This window comes from Agelaius phoeniceus, chromosome 2 (genome assembly GCF_051311805.1).
Source record: "Agelaius phoeniceus isolate bAgePho1 chromosome 2, bAgePho1.hap1, whole genome shotgun sequence".
Classification (NCBI taxonomy): Eukaryota; Metazoa; Chordata; class Aves; order Passeriformes; family Icteridae; genus Agelaius; species Agelaius phoeniceus.
Genome location: NC_135266.1, coordinates 40,270,129 through 40,296,166, shown reverse-complemented (window position 1 = coordinate 40,296,166; position 26,038 = coordinate 40,270,129). Strand labels below are relative to the sequence as shown.

The 26,038-nt window shown below is 42.3% G+C and overlaps 2 protein-coding genes across 3 annotated transcripts in view; both read left to right on the top strand.

Annotated features, from left to right (window-relative positions):
• Positions 1 to 4,426, top strand: part of TM9SF2 (transmembrane 9 superfamily member 2) — a 28,164-nt gene extending 23,738 nt beyond the window's left edge. The window contains exon 17 of the mRNA XM_054655016.2: positions 3,760 to 4,426. Coding sequence (XP_054510991.1) covers positions 3,760 to 3,827 — 68 coding nt within the window. The 3' untranslated portion in view covers positions 3,828 to 4,426. The remainder of the gene's footprint in view (positions 1 to 3,759) is intronic.
• Positions 4,427 to 22,548: 18,122 nt separating this feature from the next.
• Positions 22,549 to 26,038, top strand: part of CLYBL (citramalyl-CoA lyase) — a 166,733-nt gene continuing 163,243 nt past the window's right edge. For both annotated transcript variants that reach the window (XM_077173523.1, XM_077173524.1), the window contains exon 1: positions 22,549 to 22,649. In XM_077173523.1, coding sequence (XP_077029638.1) covers positions 22,597 to 22,649 — 53 coding nt within the window. In that variant the 5' untranslated portion in view covers positions 22,549 to 22,596. The remainder of the gene's footprint in view (positions 22,650 to 26,038) is intronic.

Sequence of the window (26,038 nt, the reverse complement as noted above, 5' to 3'; positions counted from 1 at the left end):
ATTAGGTCTACAAATATGTGATAAATATTTGATAATACATGATTTTATTTTTATGATAGTCATATGACAAACTCAGTTTTTAAAAATAAGTTGTCTTTGGAAAAGCACACTTCAAATCACACACAATCAAGTATAAAGTTTACAGTGTCAAGATAAAAACAGCAGATTTTTTGGAATAGCTGGAAGGAAGAGAGAGGAATAAAGGTAGACAAAGAATGCCTTTTTTTAAAATTTACTCTCTTCCGGAATGTATTTACCTGTATCCCAATTGCATTGAAGTGGCATGGGAAGCAGACAGAATTTCTCTAACTTTTTTTTTATCAGACTTGTCAGAACCTTGTAATCTTCATTGTGAGTGTTCGGAAAATACATCTGTCCTTAGGTGCTGCATTTCAATTTCCTCTTCAGTAATAGAGATGAGGTCACAAAATTTTCCATTGTAGTCTTTAGTCAGACAGAAATAGCCCTTGTTTAGGGTGGGAAAATGGCAGTGAAAATACAAGAAGTCTCCTTTCAAACTGATGCAAGAAAGCAGCAACTGCCAACTCCTCAAAAATCTTAAAAATTCTGTGTTCTGCTGCAGCAGAATTCAGTCCTTGTATACTCTGCCCTACAGAGCAGTACTTCTGAGACTACTTTGAACTGATCAATGGTTTAAATAATTTCAGGCTTCATGTTGATGATGACTTTTAATGATTCCACAGTCTTGGATATGTATCTGTGTATAGACACTATCTTTTGAGGCCTCATAGACTACAAATGGCTTGTCATCAGAGCTTTTAATACAAATCACCCTATGACTTTTAAGTAGAATTTTCATTTCCACTTAACCTAGGGGAACAAAAATAGTAAAAGAAGAAAGAACTAAGAATGGTGTTCATTTTAAGTATAACTGAATATTTCAAAGACATGTCCACTTCAGCTAAGAAAATATTGAAGCTGTTTGTGGATTGAATGCAGATGATGATGAATGGGAGCAATGGCCTGCAAGGATTTTCTTGGGTCATTGCTGTTTAAAAGGAAGAAATGGGACTTGAGTGCATTATATAATCTCACTGAAAAGTGATCAAGCTGTGTCCCAGAAGTGGTCAGTTTTATCTTCCATCCTTCATTTTAAGTCAGTCCAATGTATTTTGGCATTGCTTGCAGATAGTTTGTAATTTATGCATCTCTGCTTTTATTCACATTTCTGTACCAGTTTGCAAGTCATTCTGAAATGCATAGATCAGAGATTCTGCCTCCCTTGCTCAGGTTTTCTTCTTTCTCACCTTGCTTTTCTCTTAACCTTTACTTCTGGTCTGGGTGTACTGATAGTTTCATTGAACTAAAAAATCCTAGGATGTGTGGTTGTTCAACTGGAAATGAATGTGTACTGCTGTATGCAGATCAACTTTAAATGCAGTGCAGACTTAGAAAGTAGTGTGAAAAACAGTAAGGCCTTACATAAGTGTAAAGGCCATTAATTTAGTTTCACCAGCTTTTCCAACAGATGTTCAGCAAGTCTGCCTGTAATAGTAAACAGTTTTGCCCAAAACCAGAATTGTGTTTACCCTGTCTCCTTTGTTCACTTTGCATGTGTGCACTAATTCTGGAGCAGATTCCTTCAAGATAAAGGGAATTTACAATAATTTTCTGTGCTGAGACATGGTTTAGCTGCCTTTTGCATCTCAGATACCCATATAATTTCCATCTTTTGCCCTTATTCTTTCAAGTCAGTCATGTCACATGGCATTGTCTAGAGGCATTAAGATGTGTCCACTGCATCCCCTTTTTTCCTTTGCTCACGTGTTCACTTTCAGTTGACCAAGTGGCTGTACAACACCTGTCAGCAAATTTTTAGGGTAGGTTCATAAGCTTGCAAAGATGAGGTGGTTTATTCTCATCCCCTTTCAGCTGCTTTTTGTGGTAGTCATTTGTTTGTAATTGGGACAGTGGAAATCCAAGTCATCCTGTGCAACTACAACTCAGTTTTCAGTCTGTATACTCTTTGTTTTTTAGATTTTCAATTTCTATGTTGAAATCAGGGGAGGTTACACTTGAGGTAATTAATTACACAGAATTGTAAAACACTGTGCTTAACAATTTTTTATCTAATTCCCTCAAGATTAAGTGCAAATTACCTTTTAATTTGGGGAAATAATCCTGTTTCTTAAGATTTGAGAAGAACTTTGTCCATTTAGGTTGATATGAATGTAAATGCAGTTATGTTCAGTTCTCTGAGATTTACTGAAGTGCTCTGAGATAAGGATTTACAGAAGAAATCAGAGGTAGGGTAAAGGTACAGGCAGTTCTCCTTTTTTTTTTTTTTTAAACAAAAGAACATATTAGCAATTTAGCAAAAACTGCTCCCAAAGGCAACTGACTTCCCATGTCAGGATGATAAAAAAGCTAAAAAGAAAAAGTCATAATTGTTGTATGAAAACTATTCTGCTGCTGCTTACTCATCTGTGAAAAATTGTCAGGATGGGGAGGAGGGTTTTGACGATGCCCTGCTGCTATGTCAGTGTAACACATGCTTCAGGCACTTGCATCCATACTGCATTCCAGGTCATTGATCAGACTCAGCAGGCACAATAGCGGGAGCTACATGACAAATCTTTGATTCACAGCTGGGATCACAACTACGTATCATAGTAAATGAATCACTTAAACATCAGTAGTTTAGCAAGCGTAAAGTGGAAAAAAAAATGACCATGATATCATTCATGGTTCCTTTCAAGCTTTGATAGACAACAAGTTACCACACAACTTTTGTTGCCCCTCTCACCAAATCTAAAACAAAGGAAGTTTTTTCCTCTAAAGAACTTCTTTGATGCTTGTATAAGTTCAGGATATAATTCTAGAAGAGGTACTTGGGCAGAGATCAGATAATCTTCAGGGCTTTTTTCCTGTCCTAGTTTTTGTGGGAAATTAGGGTTCCTGTAACAGGTGTTCTGAGCTGCTGTTTAATCCAGTATCATTCTGATTGAGACTGAATTTTGATGTAATCCAGTTAGATTAACAAAGCCCAACTATATTAACTATTTCACATTCAAAATAATATTTTTGTGAAAAGTTTCTTTTGGAGTTACACAAAAAGAAGGGATGAAGCCACTGGTTTTTTTCTGCTAGAAGGATAAATAATCAGGGAAATTATTTTCATCCTCCAATTTTAGTTCAAATCTGTGTGTACCTTTTGACTGTTGTAAGTATTTCAGAAGTGTTTATTTTTAAGGTATGTAACACATGTTTTCAGTAGGACTACAAGTTGTGTAGTAACTACACTATGGTTTGAAATTTGTATTAGCTCAGTCTGTGGAGAAATAAAGGTGGTGCTCTAGTTTTCCAAGACCTTAAAGTATTGCTAAGTAATAGGAACTCTGATGATGTTATTATGTTTATTAAACATAAGAACAATGTTCTGACAGCTGAGCAGATGAAATAAAGTGTGTGTGAGTAGTCACTGAGAAAGTGTGAAGGAGTGGGACTGCAGCATACTGGAACAACAAGAACAAAAAAGTAAACAGAAACATCTTACTACTAGAGTGTTCCACATGATCTATTCTGTGCTCCTGAAAATAATGAGAGGTTACAGAGTAGTTGATGCCTTTAAGGTCTGAGTACTGTCTGTAACTTTCCATTATCTGATGTGATTGATGTTCTGAAGGCTAAGGACAGCAGATCACGTATATATATATCCTGACTTATAAACTATGGATAGAAATTAATGTCTCCTGTGTCAGTGTTCTAACACATCATTTTCTTTTTTCTCTCTTTTAGGGACAATTGGATTCTTTGCATGCTTTTGGTTTGTAACCAAAATATACAGTGTAGTGAAAGTCGACTGAAGAAACCGATGTAAAGAGTTAACAGAGAAGAGGTTTAATCTTCATTAACCTAACTTAAAAACCTGGTCTTGTTGATGAACTTGAGCTTTATCAGAAGTATTGGCTTCCTGTTCTTTGAGAATGATACTGAAATGCACCTACTTTTCCACTAACACGTTTGTATTGTGACTTAACAACCTGTTTTCATTCAAACCTTAATGAAGATCAGAGTTACAATATTTATGCATTTGTAAATACAACTATACTTTGAAAGAAATGTTAAATTCTAATGGCAGAATAGAAGTGGCTGTATTACACAACTTAATGATACTTCTGATCAAAGTACAACTGTAAATAGGTTTTTCTAGCTTGGTAGGTGGGATGATTTATTTTTCTTTGAGGGAAATGAGAACTTTTTATTATGCTAACTTTGAAGGATGACTCTTTAAGAGGTGTTGCTTTTAGTCTGGATGTGATTTTTATTTTTTACTGGTGTTACGTCCATAAATATTCTGATTTCTGTGACTTAATTAGTTTTGGTGTTCTTGGCCTTTTAAACTATGTGCCTCTGAGTCCTTGAATTTATAAATTCATAATCCAATAAACGTTGTAAAAATGTCTTCATTGACTTATTACATATTAGAAGTTCATAAAAATATGTAAATACAATTATATTGAATACAGATGCTTAAAGATTACATAGAGTATTTTATGGCATTTTCTATGGTTTAATGTATATTGACACACATTTAGATCTGCAAGAATTATTATTTGTGCTAAATGGCTATAACATGGACATGTGATTGTGGCGCATGGGAACTAAATTATACACCCATTTAACAAAAGCTCTCTGCAGCATTAATCCAGTCCTTCACCCAGAGATTGCTATGGGGTTGTCACTATGTTGAGAAGATCTTACAAGGCATGAGTCGGCATTCTCTGCTGATCTTGCTTTTAGATCTCAATGATGCATATTCTAGAGAACAACTATTGCTGACTGTACTTAATGTAGGTTAAAAAATAAAAGAAAATTACTATTTTTGCCTTATATTAAAAGACTAATGTCAATTTTGGATGACTGGCATTAAACCTATATTTGCCTTTTTTTGGAAATGGAGTATTTTGTTCAAGCCTTGTTTGATAGTTTTAGATTCATAACACAGTTTGGCTGGTAAAATTTTATTTAAAATGAAACTTCATATACCAATCGCCATTCATAAGGTTGGGGGGGGGTTATTCTTACCAGTTTACTTTTCTATAGGGCCTTAACCTGATGATGCTTGAATATTGGACCCAATAAAAATATCCTTGGTTAAGGTAACTTGTCACTATTAACCTCCCAAAAGTTGGCACATCAAGGCTTCAGGAGGCATTCCCACAATTGCAGTGCTCCACATCCCTTCCCAAATGAACCACAGCACTTGTGCTCTGCCTGTTGCCAGACACAGCTCTGCTCAGATGGGCACAGGTTTGTTCTTGTGCCCCTCCCAGCATGTAGTCACTAGGAAATCCTGATTTTAGGTAAATCTACCATGCTTTGTGTTCAAAAGAGGAAAAGGGTGAGTATGGTAAGTGTTTGCTCTTTACTACTGCAGTGATCTGTAGTGTGACTCTTGATTCAAATGTTTAAAACTAGAATAGTCTTCATATCCCTGGTTTTGTGACCACCTACTGTAGAGTCACTGCCTGAAATCACCAGTAGTTTTTACACAAATAGGGATACTTAGTTTGAGAAATGTGAATCAATTGTCTGCTATTGAAATTCAAATTCAAAAAACCAGATTTTTGTGATGTATTTACAATTGCTGTTTAAAAAAGATTAATAGAAATTAGATGAAACCACTGTGGTGTATATGTGAGTTTGAAACTGATGGGTGTATTTTCCTGGGGATTTTTCTACAGACTAGTTGACAATTCATGGCAGCTTCTCAAGTATTTTATTTCCAGCTCTAAAGGCAGTCTGTGAAATGTGTCAGTATCTTCTGGAATCTGAACCTGCTGCATATACAGCTTTTCAAGCAGCCTTGCCTTGTAATAATTGCAGCTGTTTTGCAATTGCAATGTTTCAGTGTGGACTACTTCAGTGTGAGACAATTCAGAAAGTTTAATACATCACAGATTTTACAGAAGAGCTGTTCAAAAGTTGTTTTTGCCCTTGTAACACTGCCTCAGATAATTTTACATGTTTTTCTAGAATTTAGGCTTTTTGTCTGTGTTAAGGCATTTAAGCATTCTACTCTATACTGTATCTGTTTTCCTCTTGGGAGACCTGGTTTTTTTGTCTAAACTTTCAAAATACTGAGCTTTTCCAAAAACTTTATGTATTATCCAGTATTTTCTTAAATTGCACTTGCAGCATGAAAGTCTGAGAAAATGTAAATTAAAAGGAGGGTTAAGAGGTAGTGTCGCAGACATCTTTTATGAAAAATCCTTTCCTTAGGATTTTTCCTCCTGAGAAGCTGAGAGGCCTCAGGAACAAAATGTAAACAATGGTTATCTGCTGCTGTGGAATGCAACAGGTGCATCTGTGATTGGCCCATGTTGTTGTTCCTAATTAATGGCCACTCACAGCCCAGCTGGCTCGGACAGAGAGTCCGAGCCACAAGCCTTTGTTATCGTTCTTTCCTATTCTATTCTTAGCTACCTTTGTGATGAAATCCTTTCTTCTATTCTTTTACTATAGTTTTAATATATTATATATAATAAAATAATAAATCAAGCCTTCTGAAACATGGAGTCAGACCCTTATCTCTCCCCTCATCCTAAAACCCCTGTGAACGCCATCACAAGGTAGGACAAATCGCTGAGCTGCAGGAAGACAGGGCAAATTTGGACAAAACACAGAAGTGTCAATTTTTTGGTGGCTGATAAATAATTTTAAAACTTATTGTTCAGAGTCTGAAAAGAGTGGCCATCACTGTCAAATTTAGTCTGAAAGGAATCCTTAGTCCAAATCATACTTTGAAAATGTGATATTGGAGTTGGTGTCCTGATTTTCTTTCCCTAGAAGAAATAAGAAAGCAGCTTTATGGCAAGCTGTCACTCACCATGGCAGGCTCATCTTTAGCTTCCCTTCTTATTCAAAGGTTTGGCTGTGTTTGAACACCTGTGTGAGCCCTCAGGTTTCTGTGGTCATACAAGATTGTGTGAGCCCTCAGCTGCTTGGCTGGATCTTGTAAGCAATGTTATAAATATTAGTTGACTGTGAACCAGTCATAGTGTCTTGATGCTTTTTGTGCCATTTTCAGGCAAAAAGCAGTGAGAAATGACTTCAGGAAAAGTCTGGAAGTGAGGACAAGAGGTAAAATTACAAAATTCTGGCAGGCACCTGAGGTGCTCAGTTACACTGATCTGAGTATCTGGAAGGGCTGGGAGGCACCAACCAAGTCCTGTTTGAACTGATGTACAAATCAAAAAGGTGAAATGTGGATGTTAAATGTTCTGCTAATACTGGTAAAGACAAAAATACCAATCTCTAAGTAGGCTGGAGCACAACTGTATTTCAGGCAAGGTAGGGAAGAAGTGAGAGACCTTGAAAGGGAGTGGTTTTAGTGTATATGACTTTGGTCCATGGAGTGAAATTGTGGCCAAATGTTTCTGCAAAGCTTTGTGAGAATGCTGGGGAGGGGCTGCTGCAGCCAGTCCTGATGACATGGGTGGTGCAGAGTTAAGTCAAAACTGAGGTTTCTCACTGAATTGTTACTCACCTGATGGGGATCCTGAGTGTCACAGGTAAGTGACATGAAATTCTGTAATGGAAATCTGGTAAATCCTTAAGAGCTATAGATGTTTTTGTGTTTAATGGCTGATAAAGAACAGCAGTGAGCATGGAATCACAGAATGGTAAACTAGTCCAACATACTTTTCCCTCACCCTGCTTTCTGGTTGGTTTTTTTGGGGGGGTGGGGGTGTGTTTTGGTGTTTTGTTTTTTTCCTCCTTTTAATTGAGTGTTTGGTTTAGCACAGTGCATGGTTCAGTGTATCTGCTCCAGGAATTGAGCAAGAACTTTAGTAAGCTTAGCTGATGTGGGACACACATGTCCGTGAGTTTTTGCCATGAAGTTACAGGCCATTTTCTTTCTGTTTGAGCATCTTTACAGTTTGGACACCACCTTCATTTCTGGACAGTTGTATCTCCAGCTCCATCAGCCCATCACAGCCATGTATTTCCTTAAAGGAAGGGAGATTACTTGTGCAGAGATGTTCTTGTCCCAGATACACTGCTTCCTACAATTCACCTCTAATTTAATTTTTTTATTCTCAGTACCCTGCTGTTTCTCCTTATGTCAGCCACTAGTGATCTATTTATTTCCATATCTCCATAAATATGTGTTCCTCAACAGACTCATGAAATAATTCTCCTGTTACTTTAAAGAATTACTTTGGGTATATGTGCCTGCACAAGTGTGTGACACTTCAGATTAAAGCACAAACCTTCAGGGACTACTGAGAGACTTAATTTATCAGTTGATTACTGTACAGCTGCCATCATGCACTATTTCCTCTTATGTGAAACATCTGGAACTTGCTGTTGATGAGATGAGAGTGGTTAACTCTTGTAAATCAGATAAGCCAGAAGATTACAAATGAAGCCTGTCATGTTTGGGTGATGACACATTCTTGCCACTTGCTAGGATTCCAGGACTTTCGATGAAAATGCAGTTGAAGTTCTCCCTTCCCTCGAGCTATTTGAGGATAGCCTGCTGGCCACAGCACGCACACAAGTACAGGGTGCAGGAGCAGAGGCAAGGGCATGACAGGAAGGTTTGACTAAGCAGTTTACTGGAGGGATTTAGCATTAGATCTGCAAACATGCATGATCTGAAGTTTCTGGAAATGCACAGCCAAAAATCTTGGCAAAGAATAATAACAGTAATTAACCAAATAATTCACTGGTGAATGTGCTAACATTGTGTCTCCTGCATGTAGTATGGGCATGCTGCTAGCAAGGGCCCTCTAGAAGTCACTGGATTTGTAAAGCCTTGCTTTATAAGGATTAATTGTCCTTATTCAGGAACCTGTTCTGATACCTTCAAACAGTTTTTCTAAGTTCACTACAAAAGGCTGCTTCAGATAGGGGCCCACAGGGTGTCCTGAGAGACTGTCCAGCCTGGGCAGTGAGATGGGCAGAATGGCACATTCCAACTTCTCAGTTCAGTAGTGCTACCTCCTTGTTTTCAAACAATGCAGCACAACTGCTGTTTTGCTGATGCTGCTGCAAGACTCAAAACTTGATGTGGCTTGTGTGGGTGGTTTGGTTGGGGTTTGGGTTTTTTTTTCCGGGGGTGGGGAGAGCAGGGTTGTTTGGTGGGCTTTTGTTCAGAGATTTGTTGGGGTTTTTTTCAGTAATTATATCAAGTCAATTTCATCTCTCTTTTGGGGAAATCGTTCAGGTAGAGAAGACAGTCTTCCTGATATTTTCCCAACTTCCCGTGACTGCCTTTTGATTTGTTTACAATTACACATTTGGTTGATGTGTATGAAATCATTAAACTGCCTTGACTACATGATGTGAAGAAGGGAAATGTGCAACTGGGAAGAGAAGTGACATCCCAGCAGAGCAGGCAAATGTACAATCTGGCTTCTCCTTTCTCTCTGTGTTGCAGAAGGTGAGCAAACTTCTCGTTCTCTGGAGGTTGGAAAAGGCAGGTGGGCTGTGTTTAGCTCCCACCTTTTGCATGCACCAGTATCAGTTGCTCTGGGATATTACTGAGGAGGTCAGTGGGTTTCCAGGATGGCCCATCCTCTCCCTTGGCAGCCCAAGGATACAAGAAGCATTAGTGTTGTGATACTTCTTCAGCCTTGCTTAGGAGCTACAAAATGGAGCAGCCAGAAAATCAGATCTGTTTCCTACATTTTTCTGCAAGTTCTCACAAGGAGCCCTCTCCACTTTCCTGCTGGAAACTGCTCTTCTCTGCCCACTGGAGGAAGGCTGTCTTGCTAAGGCAGCTGAGAAGAAACTGATGTTCTGTTGCTCTGTCTCCTTCTGCAGGCTGCAGTGACAGCAACAGAGCTAAATCATACATGTTCTCCTGCTGCAGGATGTCACATCAGGGCAGCCCCAAGGCAGGTGGAGGGCAAGGCAAAGGAGAAACAGCAGGTGGCCTTAAATTTGCTGTCTATCCCAGAAAGCTGGGTGACTGTAGTAACACTGGATAAAAATTAGAGAGAGGCTTCCTTTCCTTCAAGAAGAACAATATCCTCACCCAAGGGGCAGAGTCCAAACAAAGAATTGACTTATGCATCAGGAAAATGATGGTTTATTAAACTCAAGTCTTTTCTGTTAGTCTGTTACCTGTTTCAAGTGGGGTTTTTTTTCTGGAAGAGACCATCCTAGATCCAGAACTGAATTTCTCAATAGACCAAGCCTAGCAGAAAAATGTAGGCAGATTAAGAATGTGACTAAATCCCCAGAGATTTTCTTGACCAATGGATTATGTTAAGGTTACTGCATCTATCTTTCTGTCCTTTGAAACAGCTTTACCAACAGGTTTGTGAAGGCCCAGAAGGGACAGAACTTGCAATCTCGGTTTTGTTGCATGGGACACTGTCTCCTGTCCCACTCATCCCTGACACTTCAGAGAATTGCTGGTAAAATAACCTGAGCAAGCCATCTACCATGTACTTTGATGCAGAAATACACTTCTCATTGCTCCAAGTGCACAATGTTCATATAAATACCCAGCAGAAACCACTAGAGTTTGATGTAACAAAAGAAAAACCTAAAACCCCAAAAAATGGGGATAAGTAGCAAACAGAAATGTAATGAAAAATGCTAATTTCTTGCGCTGCAAATAGATGACAGGAAGGACAAATACTCCCTCTTGCAGTTTCATTCAACTTTGAATCTCACAGCCTGAGCAAATACAGATAAAGCTGCAGCACTGCTAATTCATATACAGTATATAGGAGAAATCCATCTAAGTCTGGGCTTGTCACACCAGAAGTTAATGGAAAAACAAATAAATATGCTCTTAAAAGGTTTATAAGAATCAATAGTAATAACTATATTTACCACAGCTTGAAAAGAAAATCTGGTCTTTCTGGAGTGAAAGGGAAAGGAGAGGGCTTGTGTGCAGATGCTACACAAGCCAGAGGGCCCAGTTTGGTATGGCCAAACATGTTCCAGCCCTTCACATTTATTTGTGTGGATGCAAACATTTCTTTCTCTTTTATTTTTTAGCACAGCTTCAATAGAGTAGTAAAGGCATAGGAAGAAGCAGGTATTTGCCTCTGTGTCTTATGAGCAGTGGTAACGTCCACAGCTGGAGTAAAAGAGATTGGATAGGGCTAACAAATTAGAGTGCAATAATTATTAAACAAATAATTATTACCCACCGCTTTCATTATAACTTTGAGCCATTTATTCCATCATCTCATTGCCTGCCCTGGCAGCTCAACAAATTGGTCAGGTGTTTGTTGGGGTTTTTCCTCCTCTCCCTTAGCTGTTGTTCATTGTGACAGGAACTGCTGTCTAAATTTCAGTTAGAACCTGCAGGTCTGTCTCAGCAATCACCACCTGGTGGTCTTTGGGAAGCAGCATTGAAGGCTGTGGTGCAGGATCACAGATTGCTATCAGCAAATCGGTAACATTACAAATCAAATATCTAAAATTTGGCATTTCTAAGCGGCCGGGTTTATTCCTGGCAATGAACACTGACAAGATTTTTATACGTGGAAAAGACTGAATTCATACTATGGTCACCAAGTGTAGCAATCTCATTTTCAACTCTTCTGTTAAAAACTGAACAACTGAAGGCTACTTCTGAATATCCCAACGCCACAGTGTTTAATGAGGCCAGCCGTCGTTATCTGGGAGATGCACAGGCGGCTGTCATAGTAGCAGTCACTCACAGCAGCATTAAGTATAAACCAAGGCATTAAAATAACAAACAGGAGAGGAAAGCTGGGCTGCAGAAGGATTATCCTGGGTCCTGTCCATGCTGAAAACACCACTGACCTTCTTCCCAAAATGGTCGGCAATCACTTGGTTGCGTGGCCATGAGTGATCCCCTGGTGGAACTCTGGAAGGCAGCCTCTTCTCAAAATTACTCCTGCTAGAGATTTTTCTTGTCTTAGAGCATGGATTTCTCTTGGAAGTTTATTTCACTATTTCTGAAGGTGATGATCGTTTTTTGAAGACTCTGTGCTTCCACCATGCATGACAATGACTTTCTGTTTGGTGTGTGGTCTACATCTAGCCAAAATTATTTGTCATTTTTACTTTCAGTTTAACTTAGGTTTAATTGTCTTGATTTAAGCCTCTTGCACTAACACTAAGCTGCTTTTGTTTTTACTTTGGATCCAATAATTTTAATGTTTCCTCCATATGGCAGTGAGTTTTTGAAGGAAAAAACAAGGGCTGAGATGAAGTTATTTGAATGGGATTGAAATTTGGAAAGTGAAACTAAAAATATAGACAGGAAATACCAAGTTAATGTGACATAAATGTAGGGAATTCCTGTGTGATATAGACATATTTAAAAAATTGACAAAATTTTTCACTTCTTTTGTATCTATAGTGGATGCCTTCCTTATGCCTTCAGCAGCTGGATAAGCAACACAGCTACTCCTTTGGGGTGAATGCCAGAGAATAACAGTTATAAAATACATTTCAGTGATTCTAAACAATGAATTATACCTCCTTGTCAAAAGTATTTTTGTCAAGCATAACCGGCCTGTGGGCTTATCTGTGAGTGTGGTGTGTTTTGTTAGCCAAGTTCCTTTATAGTCACTTGGATCATTAGCACAGGGAGGAATACAAACAAGTGTGTCGACCCAGTTTTTAGTCCAATAGGTATATTGGTAAATATTCCCCCTTTGAGAATATTTAGCATTTGTTAAATTGGTAAAACCAATATTGTTTCACAGAATCTGAATTTGGGTCCCCGTCTAGTTGTGGCTGTGCCCTGCGAGGCCAGGCTGGGGGGCTTTGCTCCCAAACATGGTAAGTGAGAGACTACATTCCAGTTAGATCTGCAGGCTGAAACATTTCTGTGACCATCCTGAGCTCATTTCATTTCAAACACCCTTGGTTAGCCAAGATTTCCTACTTAAACCAGCTGATTTCAACTAAACACCTTGGGTATGAATCATAAATCATCCCTTCTCTCAAGCCACCCACCAGGCAGCTCAGGAGGTCTGGCAGGTCACAGCAGGCCATTTATGACCTCAACTGGAGCAAATCTACCTGAAGCAGTCTCTATATTGCTTTGCTAAAAGCACAACTCTTTTTCCCTGTAAAAAATGTGTGAGATACAGGAAGTGGGACATTCTGCATCTACTTGCACTCCTTTACTTGCATTTAAGTCTCAGGTTGCTCTCCAAGTTTTAGGTCTGGGTTCTAAGGTGGGAATTTTTTCAGTCATGACTGATCTAAAGGTAGCCCAAGTTATTAGAGGATGTATTTCGTGCCATGTGATAGCCATATGGCAATATCTCTTAATGATGGATGATTGTGCTCTACTTGATGGCAGAAAATATTTATGTGTCATTAAAATCATTGTGACAACTACTTTTCACACCATGTCAGTCACAAAACTGGAATAAATTTAAATAGAAATTAAATGGAAAGTGTATTTCCAAAGTACTCCTGTAATGTCAGTCACTCTGAGGCTGCTGAGATGCAGGAGCTCTGTGTTCCTGATGGGCATGATAAACATGGATCACAAAGGCAGCAGATATTCAGTTCAGGATCTGGGACCAGCACTACATTTACATCTGCCTTATCCACATGGAGAGCTGCAGAGAGCTCCCAGCTTGATCCTGCTGTGGCATGTGGCACGGAGCACTGGCACAAGTCAGTGGGGGAACTACCTGGCAACTTTACCCAATGAAATGATCACAAAACCCTACAATTTGAACCCATGCAAAGGGGAAAGGCAAATTTAGTCATTAAACTTCTAGCTGAGGCAGAACATGGGAGGCAAGGTGCTTCTGTAAATTTGCAAGAAATTCCATGTATTTTGAGTGTCCTGAGCCCTCCTGAACACCAGTAAGGATCCTGAAGGAGCTCTGCTGCCAGCATTAATGGTATGTGCTTGAGGACAGTGTAACAAATCATCCCACTATTCATTTGATGAAGAGTCCCTGTTTTTTTCTGGGATGCTCTGGTACCTGTCTCATTTCATTTGATGTTTCACACATCGACAACATTTAAAAAATCTAATCACATTTGCCAAATCCTTTTTTTTCTGTTTATAAAAATGAGGATATTACCTTATTGAAGTATTACCTTATTGAAGTGAAACACCAGCCTTTGGAAAACTATTTTATTTTGAGATCCACTGCTTTCTGACATGACAGAAAGCAGCAGCATTGAAATGATGCTTCAGGCTCTATAAACAGAATAACATATTCCAAATATGCACTGTATTTAGAACAGGTATTCTTACCTTTTTGATCTCATAAAATTTACTGGTTGAGAAAATCTTACTGGAAATCAGTGAAAGCTCTATTTCCTAGTTTTCTTTTTTCTGCTTTTTTACCTTTTGGCATTAAAGGATAATGTACTATGTATAATCTTTTACATAAGAACTTCAGAAATATTTAAAAATTATCTAAAGTCAGTCCAAGTGGTAGGTAGAATGGCTAGTTTCAAGTTCTCTGTGACTTCTTTGAATGTTTTTTCATCTTTCTGTCTTTTCCTCTAGTGAAGCATAATCTCTGAAGCCAGCAGCAACCAAATCTAAATGGCTAGTATCACAGGGCTAAATTATAACACTTTTTAACTAAGAAGGAAAGGCTAAGTTGTACAAACCTTTAGTTTAGAATTAGATAGAAATTGAACATTCCTTAAATGTTGCCTCATGGAGAGGTGTGCAAGTAAATGAAGTCAGCTTTTTTTCTACCTATTTTCTCCTCCAGTTTCCCAGAGCTGATTCCCCAGTTCTTTGGCCACAAGTGCTCTTTTGGAGATGCACTGAAAGGCTGCCATAGGTCCTTCTTTTCTTTTATTTTGATTCACGTGATGCTTTTTAGGATATGCAGGTTCCCAGTCCCTGTGGTGCCTTGTGAAGGCTGACCTGGAATACCAGATGGAGCTAAAGAATAAATTAGGTATTTATTAGGAGGCCTGAATGGACACACCTTGGGCAGCACAAGAGCCCAGCCAAGGCTACACCCAAGATGAACCCAAAAATGGTCACCAAATGGATGACCGGTCACGGGGTCTCACATTTTTATAAGTTCTGGTCCATTAGCATATTGGAGTTATTGTCCAATTACAGCTTTAGCCCATGAAGTCCCATCCTTCTTGTTTTTCTCTGTTCCTTCTGCCGTTGTTTATGTTCTTGGGTCTGGATCTGGATCAGCTGTACTTGGGTCCCCAGTGAGAGAAGGAATTGTTTTGTCTGCCTACTCTGTGAAGAGAGCTTACTATCCCTTAATATGAAGCTCAGAAGTACACACTGAAGTAGTACATAATCTGAAAAATATAAAAGCTAAAACCTGAGGCATCACTTACAGCACAACCCTGGGCACGAGCATTCATGGCCTCAAGTGCCACAGCCATCCCTGCTCACAAGCTTGCTGCCAAAGCGGCGCCTTGTGCTGCCTCCACTTGCTGTGCCCACTGCTTGGGGTTTCATAATCTCCTTACAAACCACAGCATCACTTGCCCAGGGGCTGTGCAGATGTAGGAAGTGGACCTGACACCTAACAGAGATGATCAGCTGGTGGATAGTCTGTGGAACAGAAATCTCCAGCGCAGGCATGCTCACTGGAGTTTAATCTGCTTGATATGGAAGCATCTGAACCTCCATTCAGAAATATCAAGACTCTTCTGCAAAGTACAATAGGGACCTGGACTAGCAGCAATGGGACTAAAAAATAAAACCAAACAAAACCACAGCCAAAACTGTGATTAAAAAAAAAAAATTATATGACTTGCAGTATAACTGAAATTTAGTATAAACATGTTCCACCTTGTGCCAAAAAAATGGCTCTGTTCTACTTATCTGGTAAATATAATGATTTCTGTGCACAAATATTTTCTTTATATGAAATTTTATCTTGCCTCCTAGTTTACTTGAAAATGAGTGTCAAGCAGGGTTCAGCTCTCCCTACACAGAGTGAGTTTTAAAGACACCACTCCACTTACACACACAAACAAACAAACAAACCCAAGGGTCTCTGCCTTTCAGACACACCCATTTCCCTCCCCCTTCAGCCAGTAAACAGCTTCTGGCTGCAGATTTGATCCTTTATGGAAGAGATTTTTCAGATGCTGGCTGACCTGTCCAGCACCCTGGTAATCCTCAAATCATCTGCTCGCCACGCTCACGAGGAGATGTCACCAAAAAGGCTTGTTGACAACCTTCTGCTGCACTAAGGACAAGTCTGTAAAACTGCCACTATCTTACTCAGTTCAACTTCACCACATGGTTGCATAAAACTTCGCCTCCTGACAAGTTCACCAATACTGTCGACAGAAGATTGTATGGAAAAAAATACTTTTGGTTTCCAGTTCATTTTGGCTTAGATTAGATTGACACTGATCTGTGTAACAGTTTGTGAACTAATTTAATTTTTTTTTCATTTACAAGTTGGTTTTTTTTGAAGTCTGAATGTCCTTTCCATGCCTGTTTTCATACAATGCATTTTAAACATCTACATACCGTATTTTATATTTGCATGAAACTAAAATATTTTAATTAGGTTCATGTCAGTTATTCAGTTTTATTGTTGCCATATACAGTGATTAATTCTCAAGTCTTAACAAGAGCTTGTATGGCAAAAAGTCAGTAATTTAGTGATAAAATAAAAACTGTGATATTATAAGCACCTATGAATCCTTCAATCAAATTTTGCATTGAGTAATAAGTACTAATCTCAGCTAAACTGTTTTGTTACACATACAGCATGCTCTGATCCCAAACAACTCCTTAATCCACTATTTTAATAATAGCCTATGGATTAAGGGATCTATACTGTATACTGACACAATGTATTGAGTTCAGGTTCTATAGATGAACATTTTTGTGATCTATTTTAATGGCACACAAGCCATCATAGCATTATGGTGTCAACAAGCCTGCAGATTATCTCCTGGCTTTCAAAGCATCCTGCAGGAAAGCGAGCTTAATCAATCTCCAGAAAGGTGAAAACATTATCAAATCTATAGGGAGACAGGACATTGAAATAAAAGTGATCATATAATGACCAACAAGCATTTTTATATAATCAACTATAAGATACACAGAATGTTTGGAGTTTTGAAATCTGTCAAAACAACAATATTAAGAAGGACAGTCTGCTTTCTTGGCCACTCCTTCTCAACATGTGCATCATAATCTTCTCCTGGCATCCTCATTTCCTCTCACAATTTACCAGTATTTCATGTAGGACACCCATCATGATGCACTTCACTCTTTTTTTAACTAACTTGCTCCAAATAGCCCCGTGGTTTGTTATATTTCTGCTCCGAACTACAGTGTAGCCACCTCACTTTAAGTCAACCCACCGTGCCTGAGCAGAGGTTCAGTGCAAAGGAGAGGAGTGTCCCCACCACCCACTTCACCTGGAAACGTCACCATGTGTTTAAGGTCATTTTCCCCAAGCTCTGCCTGTAGGGAAAGGGACAGTCAGGGAAAGGACACACTCCTGCTGGAGTAGGAGTTGTTGTTGCCAGCTCATATGAAACCCAGTGCAGAAACCACACCTCTTTGTGTAACAGATCACCTGCTCCCACCTGGAGAACTGGCAAGCACACCTCTCCAAAGCCTCTTCCAAACTCTTGTTTCCCAGTTGTTTCCCCTGTTTCCCCAGCCCGCCCCACCTTCTAATCTTCCCAGCCAGTGTACAGAGCACACAGGGTGTGTTCTGCTTCCCAGCATGAAAATGTTGTGACTTTTCTGAATTCCAGTGATTCCATGGAGCTACTTATCAATAATCTCCTCCCAAAATTGCATAATACATAACAAAATCTGAATTGTATGGCAATGAATTCACTGTAATGTCCTCCTGATGCCTGGAAACAGGAATTCTTCAAATCTCTTATCAAGCATTTTCTTCAATTTATGGCTGGACCAGTTTTCCTAGTTTATACTCCCTGCAGCTTCACCTCAGCTACTGGCCCTTTGTTTTTTCCAGAGGTTTCTGCCTTTTTGGACTTTCTTTTTCTATTTAACGGTGTTTACCAGTATCCCCAGCTTACTGGGGAAGGGAAGAGTTTGATTTCAAAGGTGGAAAACCAGACTTGGACAAGCAACCTCCAGAGAACACCCCATGTAAGTAGGGGTATTTATGTTTCCTGAGATCTGGAGAGGATCCAAGAGCATAAAGCTGTGCATTTCCCCTGGTTCAACAGGATGATGGTAGCAGGGGCTCTCTGCCCTTCCCAAGTGGAGGAAGCAGCTGCCTGAGTGGTGCTTCTGAGGTAGATGAAAGAGGGAAGCTTCGAGACCACAGAGAAAGCTTTTCCTGACAAAAAGATCCTGTCTCAATATACCAGGGCTATTCAATGCACTTTCACCAAAATCCACCTTCCATCACTCTAAATGCCCCAGATGATGTACTCTCTACATGGATTTATGGTGGATTAAAACACTCTGCACTGCTGGGATACAACACACACTTGTTCCAATTGAATTGAACATAACAGTGCAATGAATAGACACTGGGCAATTAATTTTTCATCGTGAAAATGCTGACTTATTTCCAGTTGTATGATAACACAGTTTTGGGGGAGGCTCTCAAAACTTTTTGTGCTGGAAGGCGCATACCTCCTTTGGCTCTCATCCTACAGGAGGAGATGTGTGACATGAGGGAGTGCTGTGTGCTGTCTGGTCTCAGGTTTCTGTGGTTGAGATGACCCCGGAGGTGTTAGAAAGTCTCTTTTTTCCCAGCCCCACAACCGAAGAAGAAGTGGAGATTCCTTGGTTCTGCTTTTCCAAGGTTGTTTATTTTTTCTTATCTATTACATTCTTTCTCTGACCTGCTGAGACCTGTCCAGCAGGTTGGGTTGAGGCACAGCCCCTGCCCTTGGGGTGGTGTTAGCTTTTTACACTAAGAACTACGTGTACTTTATTTACAATAATTTTCCAATACCTATCACCTATGTTAGACAGTTTGTCTCTACTCTAAACCAATCCAGAAGTGTCACCATCACAGCAGAAGATGGAGGACAAGAAGAAGGAGAAGAAGGACAGGACACACCCAGATTCCTCCATCTTGCCTCTTGAACCCCCGTTCTAAAAACCAAAATTCTACTTTTACACCCAGTGATAAATTCACTATCATTCTACTCAAACTCTTGTGGCTTGTAACTCTTCACACAAAGTTGGTAATTGTTTCCATGGACTAAAATCGAAGGCACGGGTGTTTTTGACTCCATGCCAAGGTCTCTGAGCCTCTTGCCAGGGTCTCAAATCACCCAGGGCAGCCAGAGGAATGTCCTGGGTCCCGCCAGTCTGGTGGCACAGGAGGCACAGCAGGACAAAGCTCCCTGGGTGATCTGTGGTCTCCAAGCTGGGAGGCAGCAAACACTTGTGCAGGTAGGAGTTGAGGCCCAAAGCAGCACGCTCACCACAGGAGCACTGTGACACTGCTGGCCAGCAAAAACCAGTGCCTGTCAGAGAGAGGCACCGGAGCCTCAGCCAGATTGGTGCCAACAGTTATTTGTTTCCCATTCTTGCACAGGAGCTGAGGAGGACATCCTTTTGTGTTCACACAAACACAGAGAGGAAGGCACAATATGCCTTGGCTGTTATGATGCTCATTTCTCTCTTGAAAATCAAAGTAAATGAGTGTCAAGAGGACACTGACATGCAATAGCTTCAGGCAGCAGCATGGCTCTTTTTTCCACTAAGATACCAATAAAAATTTTCTTTTTATCAGCATGGTTTATTAATAGTTCTACAGTACGGCAGTAGTACACTGCTTCTTTTTCCCTTTCTCATTCAAAAATACTTGGGTTTGTCACTATCATACCATTAAGAGATCATCACAGAATTAGAAAATGCTTGTTGAACAAGGACCACCACATATCCTACCAAAATATTTGGTTTGCTCTTTTGTAGCAACCTTATTCGTTCAACATCTCAAAAGATAATAGACCAAGATTACAAATAAGGTGTTTGAAATCCAGCAATTTAAAAAAATACTGTACATTAAAGTACACTGTATTTGGTGTGATGCTTTATGGAAATATGAGAAGAAAAACTAATAGGTAAGTTATCCTTTTTTAGAATATTTTTCCCAATCCTTTATAGTTGCTAAATGATTCTCACCAGCACAGTCCATGAGTCATTTGACCTTCATAATTTATTGTTTATCTGAGAAATTGCAGGATCCCTCCCTCTGATTAATTTGTTTGCAGTTATCTCATGTTGAGCTGAAACGTTTGTGCACATGAGTTTTTGCAAGGAGACGCAAAACACAAAAGCACCCACAGAAATATCCTAATTCTGATGAGCAGTTCCAACTTAGCTCAGCAACCCTTTTCTGCACGTATTCTTCATGTACACACAGCTCCAGGGGTCTTAACCCCAACCATACTGCTGCTATAGGATTCACATCCTCAAAAGTACCTCATACCTAACTCTTGAGGATGGCACCGAGAGTTAGGCTCATAAATACCTTCTGAGCATCCTGGAAAATGTTACACTACTTTAATCCAATTAAGTGAAAACTTAGCATCTTTAAAAGGCTTCCCATTTTAAAAGGACAGGACAGATGCAGTATTTTTCCCAGAATACAGAAGGGAAAAGATGGTAATGAGATTTAATTAATGTCCCTGTGTTCCCATGATCATTTACAAGTCAAAGGGATGCAACAGGCCAGGATAGTTCAGGTTTGCCAGCACTGGTTAATGCAAAACCCACGCTCAGCTGCTAATGCTGAAGAAAGGTTATTTGGACTTCTGACAAAACCTGAGAGCTGCTCCTGTCAGCACAGCATCCTGCCTCCCCCTGATGTCACACTAAATGCTGTTCCTGCAAGGAAGATTCTTCTCTTGTCTCTGGTGACCAGTGACAGGACTCGATGGAAAGGCAGGAAGATGTGTCAGGGGAGGTTTAGGTTGGATATTAGAAAAAGGTTCTGCCCCCAGGGGGTGGTTGGACACTGGAACAGGCTCCCCAGGGCAGGGGTCACAGCGCCAGCCTGACAGAGCTCAAGAAGCTTTTGCACAATGCTCTCAGGCACATGGTGTGACTCTTGGGATGCCCTGTGCAGGGCCAGGAGTTGGACTTTGATGATCCTTGTGGGTCCCTTCCAGCTCAGGATATTCTATGGTTCCATGATGCACATTTCAGGGGTTCTGCCTGGTCTGGCTGTACCCCTGCTCACATCCTATCCAGGCTGCTGCTCTGCTCTGCTCTGCTCTCCTCTCTCTGTGGGCAGCCATAAAGAAACAAGAGCCAAGAGGGTCTATGAGGTGTCACACATCTCTTTTGTTTCCCCACTGCAGGCCATCCTCATCAGTGAAGTGGGGAAGGAGAGCATTTTGTACACCTGGGAGTCTTGGAGCTGGAAGGGGAAAAGACAAGAGAGGTGCCAGGAAGGAAATCTGTCCCTACAGAAATAAGAGAGGGGCAAGGAGACAAATCCAAGGTTCTCCTCCAGCATGTTGTGCAATATCATCCTTCATGAGGAAGTTCCCCAAGGAGGTAAGGCTGGAAAGAGGAGAGAGCAAAGGAGGAAACAGTGACAGGAGGGAGAAGGAGCAGTCTCTGCCACACACAGTTCAGTGGACCTGTGCTGAGAAGAGTTAACTCTGTCATGCTGTTGGTGATAAGGAAATGTTTGCTATCTCAGTGTGTCAGATTCAAGTGGTATCACCCATGACTTGCACACAAGATTATGTGGGGGAGGGAAGCTGAGCGAGGTCACGTTCATGGTTCAGCACAGCTCTGCAAAACAGCAGATTTTATTTCTGCTAGGAGGGGAAGCTCATGCTTTGCTGACACCACTTCCCCAGTAAAGTGATGCTAAGCCACACTGGAAAATTTCCACACAGCTCACTGACAAAGGAAAGACAATTGTGTGTCAGGAAAACAACAAAGTTATACGGCAAAACTCTGTGATCCTAGGAAAGAAAAAGCCCTTCCATGAAGACTTGGGATGAACCTACGTGGATGTGAACGTGGGTTTTCCAAGGACCAGGGGCACTGGTTTGAGGTGCTTCATTATCCATCCCCTTTTTTTAGGAAAGCTACTGCAATTGAGTGTCTTGGGAATCTCTCTCCCATGGCCAGAGCAACACGTTCAGCAGTTGTGGAAGGGCAGGAATGAAAGATAACAGGACAGAGAGGTGGCATGATCCAAGTGTGTGTCCTTTGGAAATGAAGCTGAAATATCTACAATACTGGAGAACTTGCTGGGATTATACTTTGTGGGTCTGGCACATTCCAGCATCATGGCAAAGAAAATTATATTATATGCTCAGTCCAAGTTTGGACTGATGGAAAATAGAATCAGAATCCCTATTTCCTTTTCCGGATCTTTTTCTTCTCAAGTTTGTTTCTTTCCGACCCCGCCCACTGTTACATCCTGTGTTATCTTCGGTCTTGTCTCTTCATCCTCTGCACGAACGAACCGTTCCCACTCGCGGCAGTCACAGGCGCACCGGGGAGAGGGGAGCTGGAGCATCCCGGTCCCCGTGGGCTGCGGAGCCGGGATGTGCTGGAGCAGCGGGAGCGCGGCCGGGGCCCGGGAGCGCGCCTCCGCCTGACGTCACAGCCGACCGCGCGGCGGGGGCGTGCCGCGGGCGCCGCCGGCACAGCCAATGGGAGCGCGGGGCGTGTCCCGGCTCAGCCAATGGGCGCGCGGGGCGTGTGGCGGCGGCGCGATGGCGGCGGGGCTGTGCTGGCGGGCCGGGCTGCGCGCGGGGAGGCGGAGACTGTGAGTGACGGGCCGCGCGCGCGGGGCGGGGCGGGGCGCGGGACCCCCGGCGCCGCCTCCCCTCCCCCTCCCCTCCCCCTCACCGCTGGAACCGCGCCCGAGCGGGGCTCCCCCGATCCCCCCGGGTGTGCCGGGGCTGCCCTCGGGCACGGGCAACGTGGGAATGGCAGTCGGCTTCCTGCTCTAGGGGACGGTGTCCCTGCCCGAGGGAGGGGAATTGGAATGAGGTGGTCCTTTAGGTCCCTTCCGACCCGAGCTATTCCGTGATTGCTCCCGTTACCGGCACGTCGCCCTTGCCCGGCTGTCCGCTTTGGTGCAGCTCCTGCCCGGAGGGTGACCTTGGGTCTTTGCCATTCGTGCGCCCGGCCTTGGAGCGAGCGGGCTCCTCAGGGCCCCGTGCCCCATTTCCCTCAGGGGAGCGGGGCCAGGCGGGCCGGATCCGCGCCGGGGGCTTTCCCGTTGTTTAAACAGCATCCTGTGCCGCCTGCTCCACCGATGGATGGCCCGGCATAGGTGGTGATGTGGGCACAAGCAAAGGCCCCCCCCCAGCATCCCTTATCCTTGGGATATCCTGGGAGCCCCCTGGGAGCCCGGGGGGTGCGGAGTCCCCGTGCTCCTGTGGGGGAATAGTGCTGTGGGGGGACACTGCTCCTGCAGTGCCTGGATGAGGGAAGGTCGTGTAGGCAACGCATGTCCACTTGTCAAGGGCCCGAAATCACCCGGTGCTTTCCCACAGGTGGGTGAATAGCTGTCAGGAATAGCACAGATTTCGGCAGGATGCTAGGAAAAGCTCTGCTTTAAATAGAGGATCGCCGTACAGGTCAGTGTTGCAGGATCAGGCTCCGAGTGACAAGTGCCAAGGAAAATAAAGGCTCCGCTGCACCTTCCTGCTGGAGAAGTGTGCAGGTTTCATGTCCAGCTTTCTGCCTGCAGGTGTGTGCCTGCCTGTTCCCGGTGGGCAGGGAGTGACTTCTGCCAGAGGGAGGGATTGATGGGTCTGTGCTCTTTTAAGGCAAGTTTTCAACAGCACTGCTAGAAGGAGAACACTTTTTTCTTTAGTATTGATATTAGGGTGGCAATCAAGTGTTAATTCATTTTATTATCAATATTTAAAGCTTTAAATTCTCGCCATCTCTGCTGAGACTGTGGTTCTGTAAATATTTTATAGCTGAGTGACAAAAGCCTATGCGGTCTGTAAAGCTGTAACGTAGATGTTACTGTGAGCATGCAATATTGATGCTGGTGTTCTTGGGGAGCCTCAGGGACAGCTGGAGTGCTTTGTGCTGTGCTGGAGGCCCATTGAAGAGCCCAGTGAGTCCATGTCAGTCATTCCTGCCCACAGTAATGTCCTGCCTAGCACCCAGGGTCATTTTTCCAGCCTGCCTCCTTCAGCACGCTTTTACAGCCAATTTCTGGGGAAGATGCATGCACGTACATGCCTTTTTTTCCCCTCGTTTTCATCCCCTTTCCCCCATATTGGTGTAGAATCATAAATGCTATGCCTTGCTATTTCTGGTTATGAAGAATTGTGACTATTCATACTGTGGAGGGAAGAGGAATCTACACAGTGTGAGGGCAGGGGTGATGACATTTATGTGTATGCAGCACCTGTTCAGGGCTGGGAGAGGAGGTTGCCTGCATGCCCATGGTGAGGCTGCTCTCTTCCAGCTGTGGCTCAGAAGGGGCTTCCTTGGCTGGTGCTACTGTGGGTTGGGACATGGCTGCCAGGCATCACAACATCCTTGCATGACTCCCAGAAGATGTGATGACCTCCCTGTGGTGGGATTTGACTGCTCCTTGTCATCAGTGCTCCTGTGGAGCCCAAGAGGCCACTGGGCAGGTAGAGACCACAGAATTTTGGGTATCCAAACAGTCAGAGACCACAGCAAGATGAGGCATGAGGAGTCCTTGCTCACTGTGTGCACTTGGGAGAGAAAATACAGGGATGACTTCAAGTGTCAACAATCAATGAACACGTAGATTGGATTTAATTAGCTCTTGTGTCCCACAGAGCTCTCTGCCATGCTGTTGGACTGGGACCCTAATTACAGCAGGTACCTCCGATGTGGTGTGGCTGCCTTTCCAGCTGCTGCCCTCCTCCTTCATGGGCGTGCTGCTGCCCCTGTGAGGCTGGGGGGAAGCAGTGCTGCCCAGAAAAGGAGGACCGAGTATTTGTGTTATTATCAGGCAGGTACCCAGAGCTGGTTTTTCTTATTTGCCATGTTCCAGAGCCTACTGGGCTCTCTCTGCCTGTGAAGGATTTTTTGTGTTGGAAAAAGTTAAAAAAACCCTTCATCCAGCTGTTTTTTTAGTAGCAAGTGCAGCTGTTTTTGCTGTTCTCTCTTTGCTTGGTGATGATGCAGTAAGAGAGGAGCATTGCACATTGAAGCAAGGTCACCTGTTTGCCCTCAGCCAGCCAAGCGCACGTCACCCATGTACAAGAGGGTTTTATTACATGCATTCATTTACATGGCATACCCCAGACAAATCCATACCCACATGCCTGTACTAAATCAGTCAAAGGCAGCATCCACATCTCAGTGGAATGCTGCAGAGTATGGAATATACAGTGTGGGCACGTGGAGCCTGTTGTGCCAAAGGTGCAGACACTGGCATGCCTGCTAGGATCAAAGGAGCCTGACGAGTACTAACCCCATGTCAGATCTTCTTCAGAGACTCTGCCTGTGTCATTTAAAATTTCTAGCATTGGGAGTTTCTTTTCTCATCATCAATTCTCATCATCTTCCCTCCCAGGAGTCCACCACTCCTGTGTCTTGTGTTTCAGGCTCCAAGTCTGCGTCTGCTTGGTAAATTAGTGGAGATGTTGTTTTTCATGTATTGGACACTGGAGGGTGCTAATACAATGGGAGCTGAAATTGTTGCAAATTAACGGGTTCTCTTTTGTTAGTTGTGAAATAGTTTTATTCTTTGTTGCAGGGTTTAAATGGAAAGACATGAATTGTGGTCCTTACCAGTAGCTGATCCTGTTCAGCGTGTGCAGAGCTGTGACCAAGAATATCAATAAAGTGTTATGTCTGTGAGGGATTTCTTTCCTTAACCTCAATCAAAAAAAATCACTCATTTTATGTTCTACACATTTTTAAGTGTGTCTTTTGAGATTATGGCCTCGGGGTGAAAATTATTTGAAAGTGTGACTTTCTAGTGATAAAAACACTTTATCTGGCAGAATTGTTGAGCTGCATGTGCAGAGTCTGCTTTTCTACAAGGTCACTTTGGTTCACTGAAATGAATATTGTTGTGTTGCTAGTGGGGTGAGAACCTGATAGCAGCTCACACTGGGGAGGGCACTCATTGGGGACACCCTGAGCACCCCTAATCAAGTCCCTGGCACTGTGATCCTGTCTCTGGGGCGGACCTGATGGAGCCTC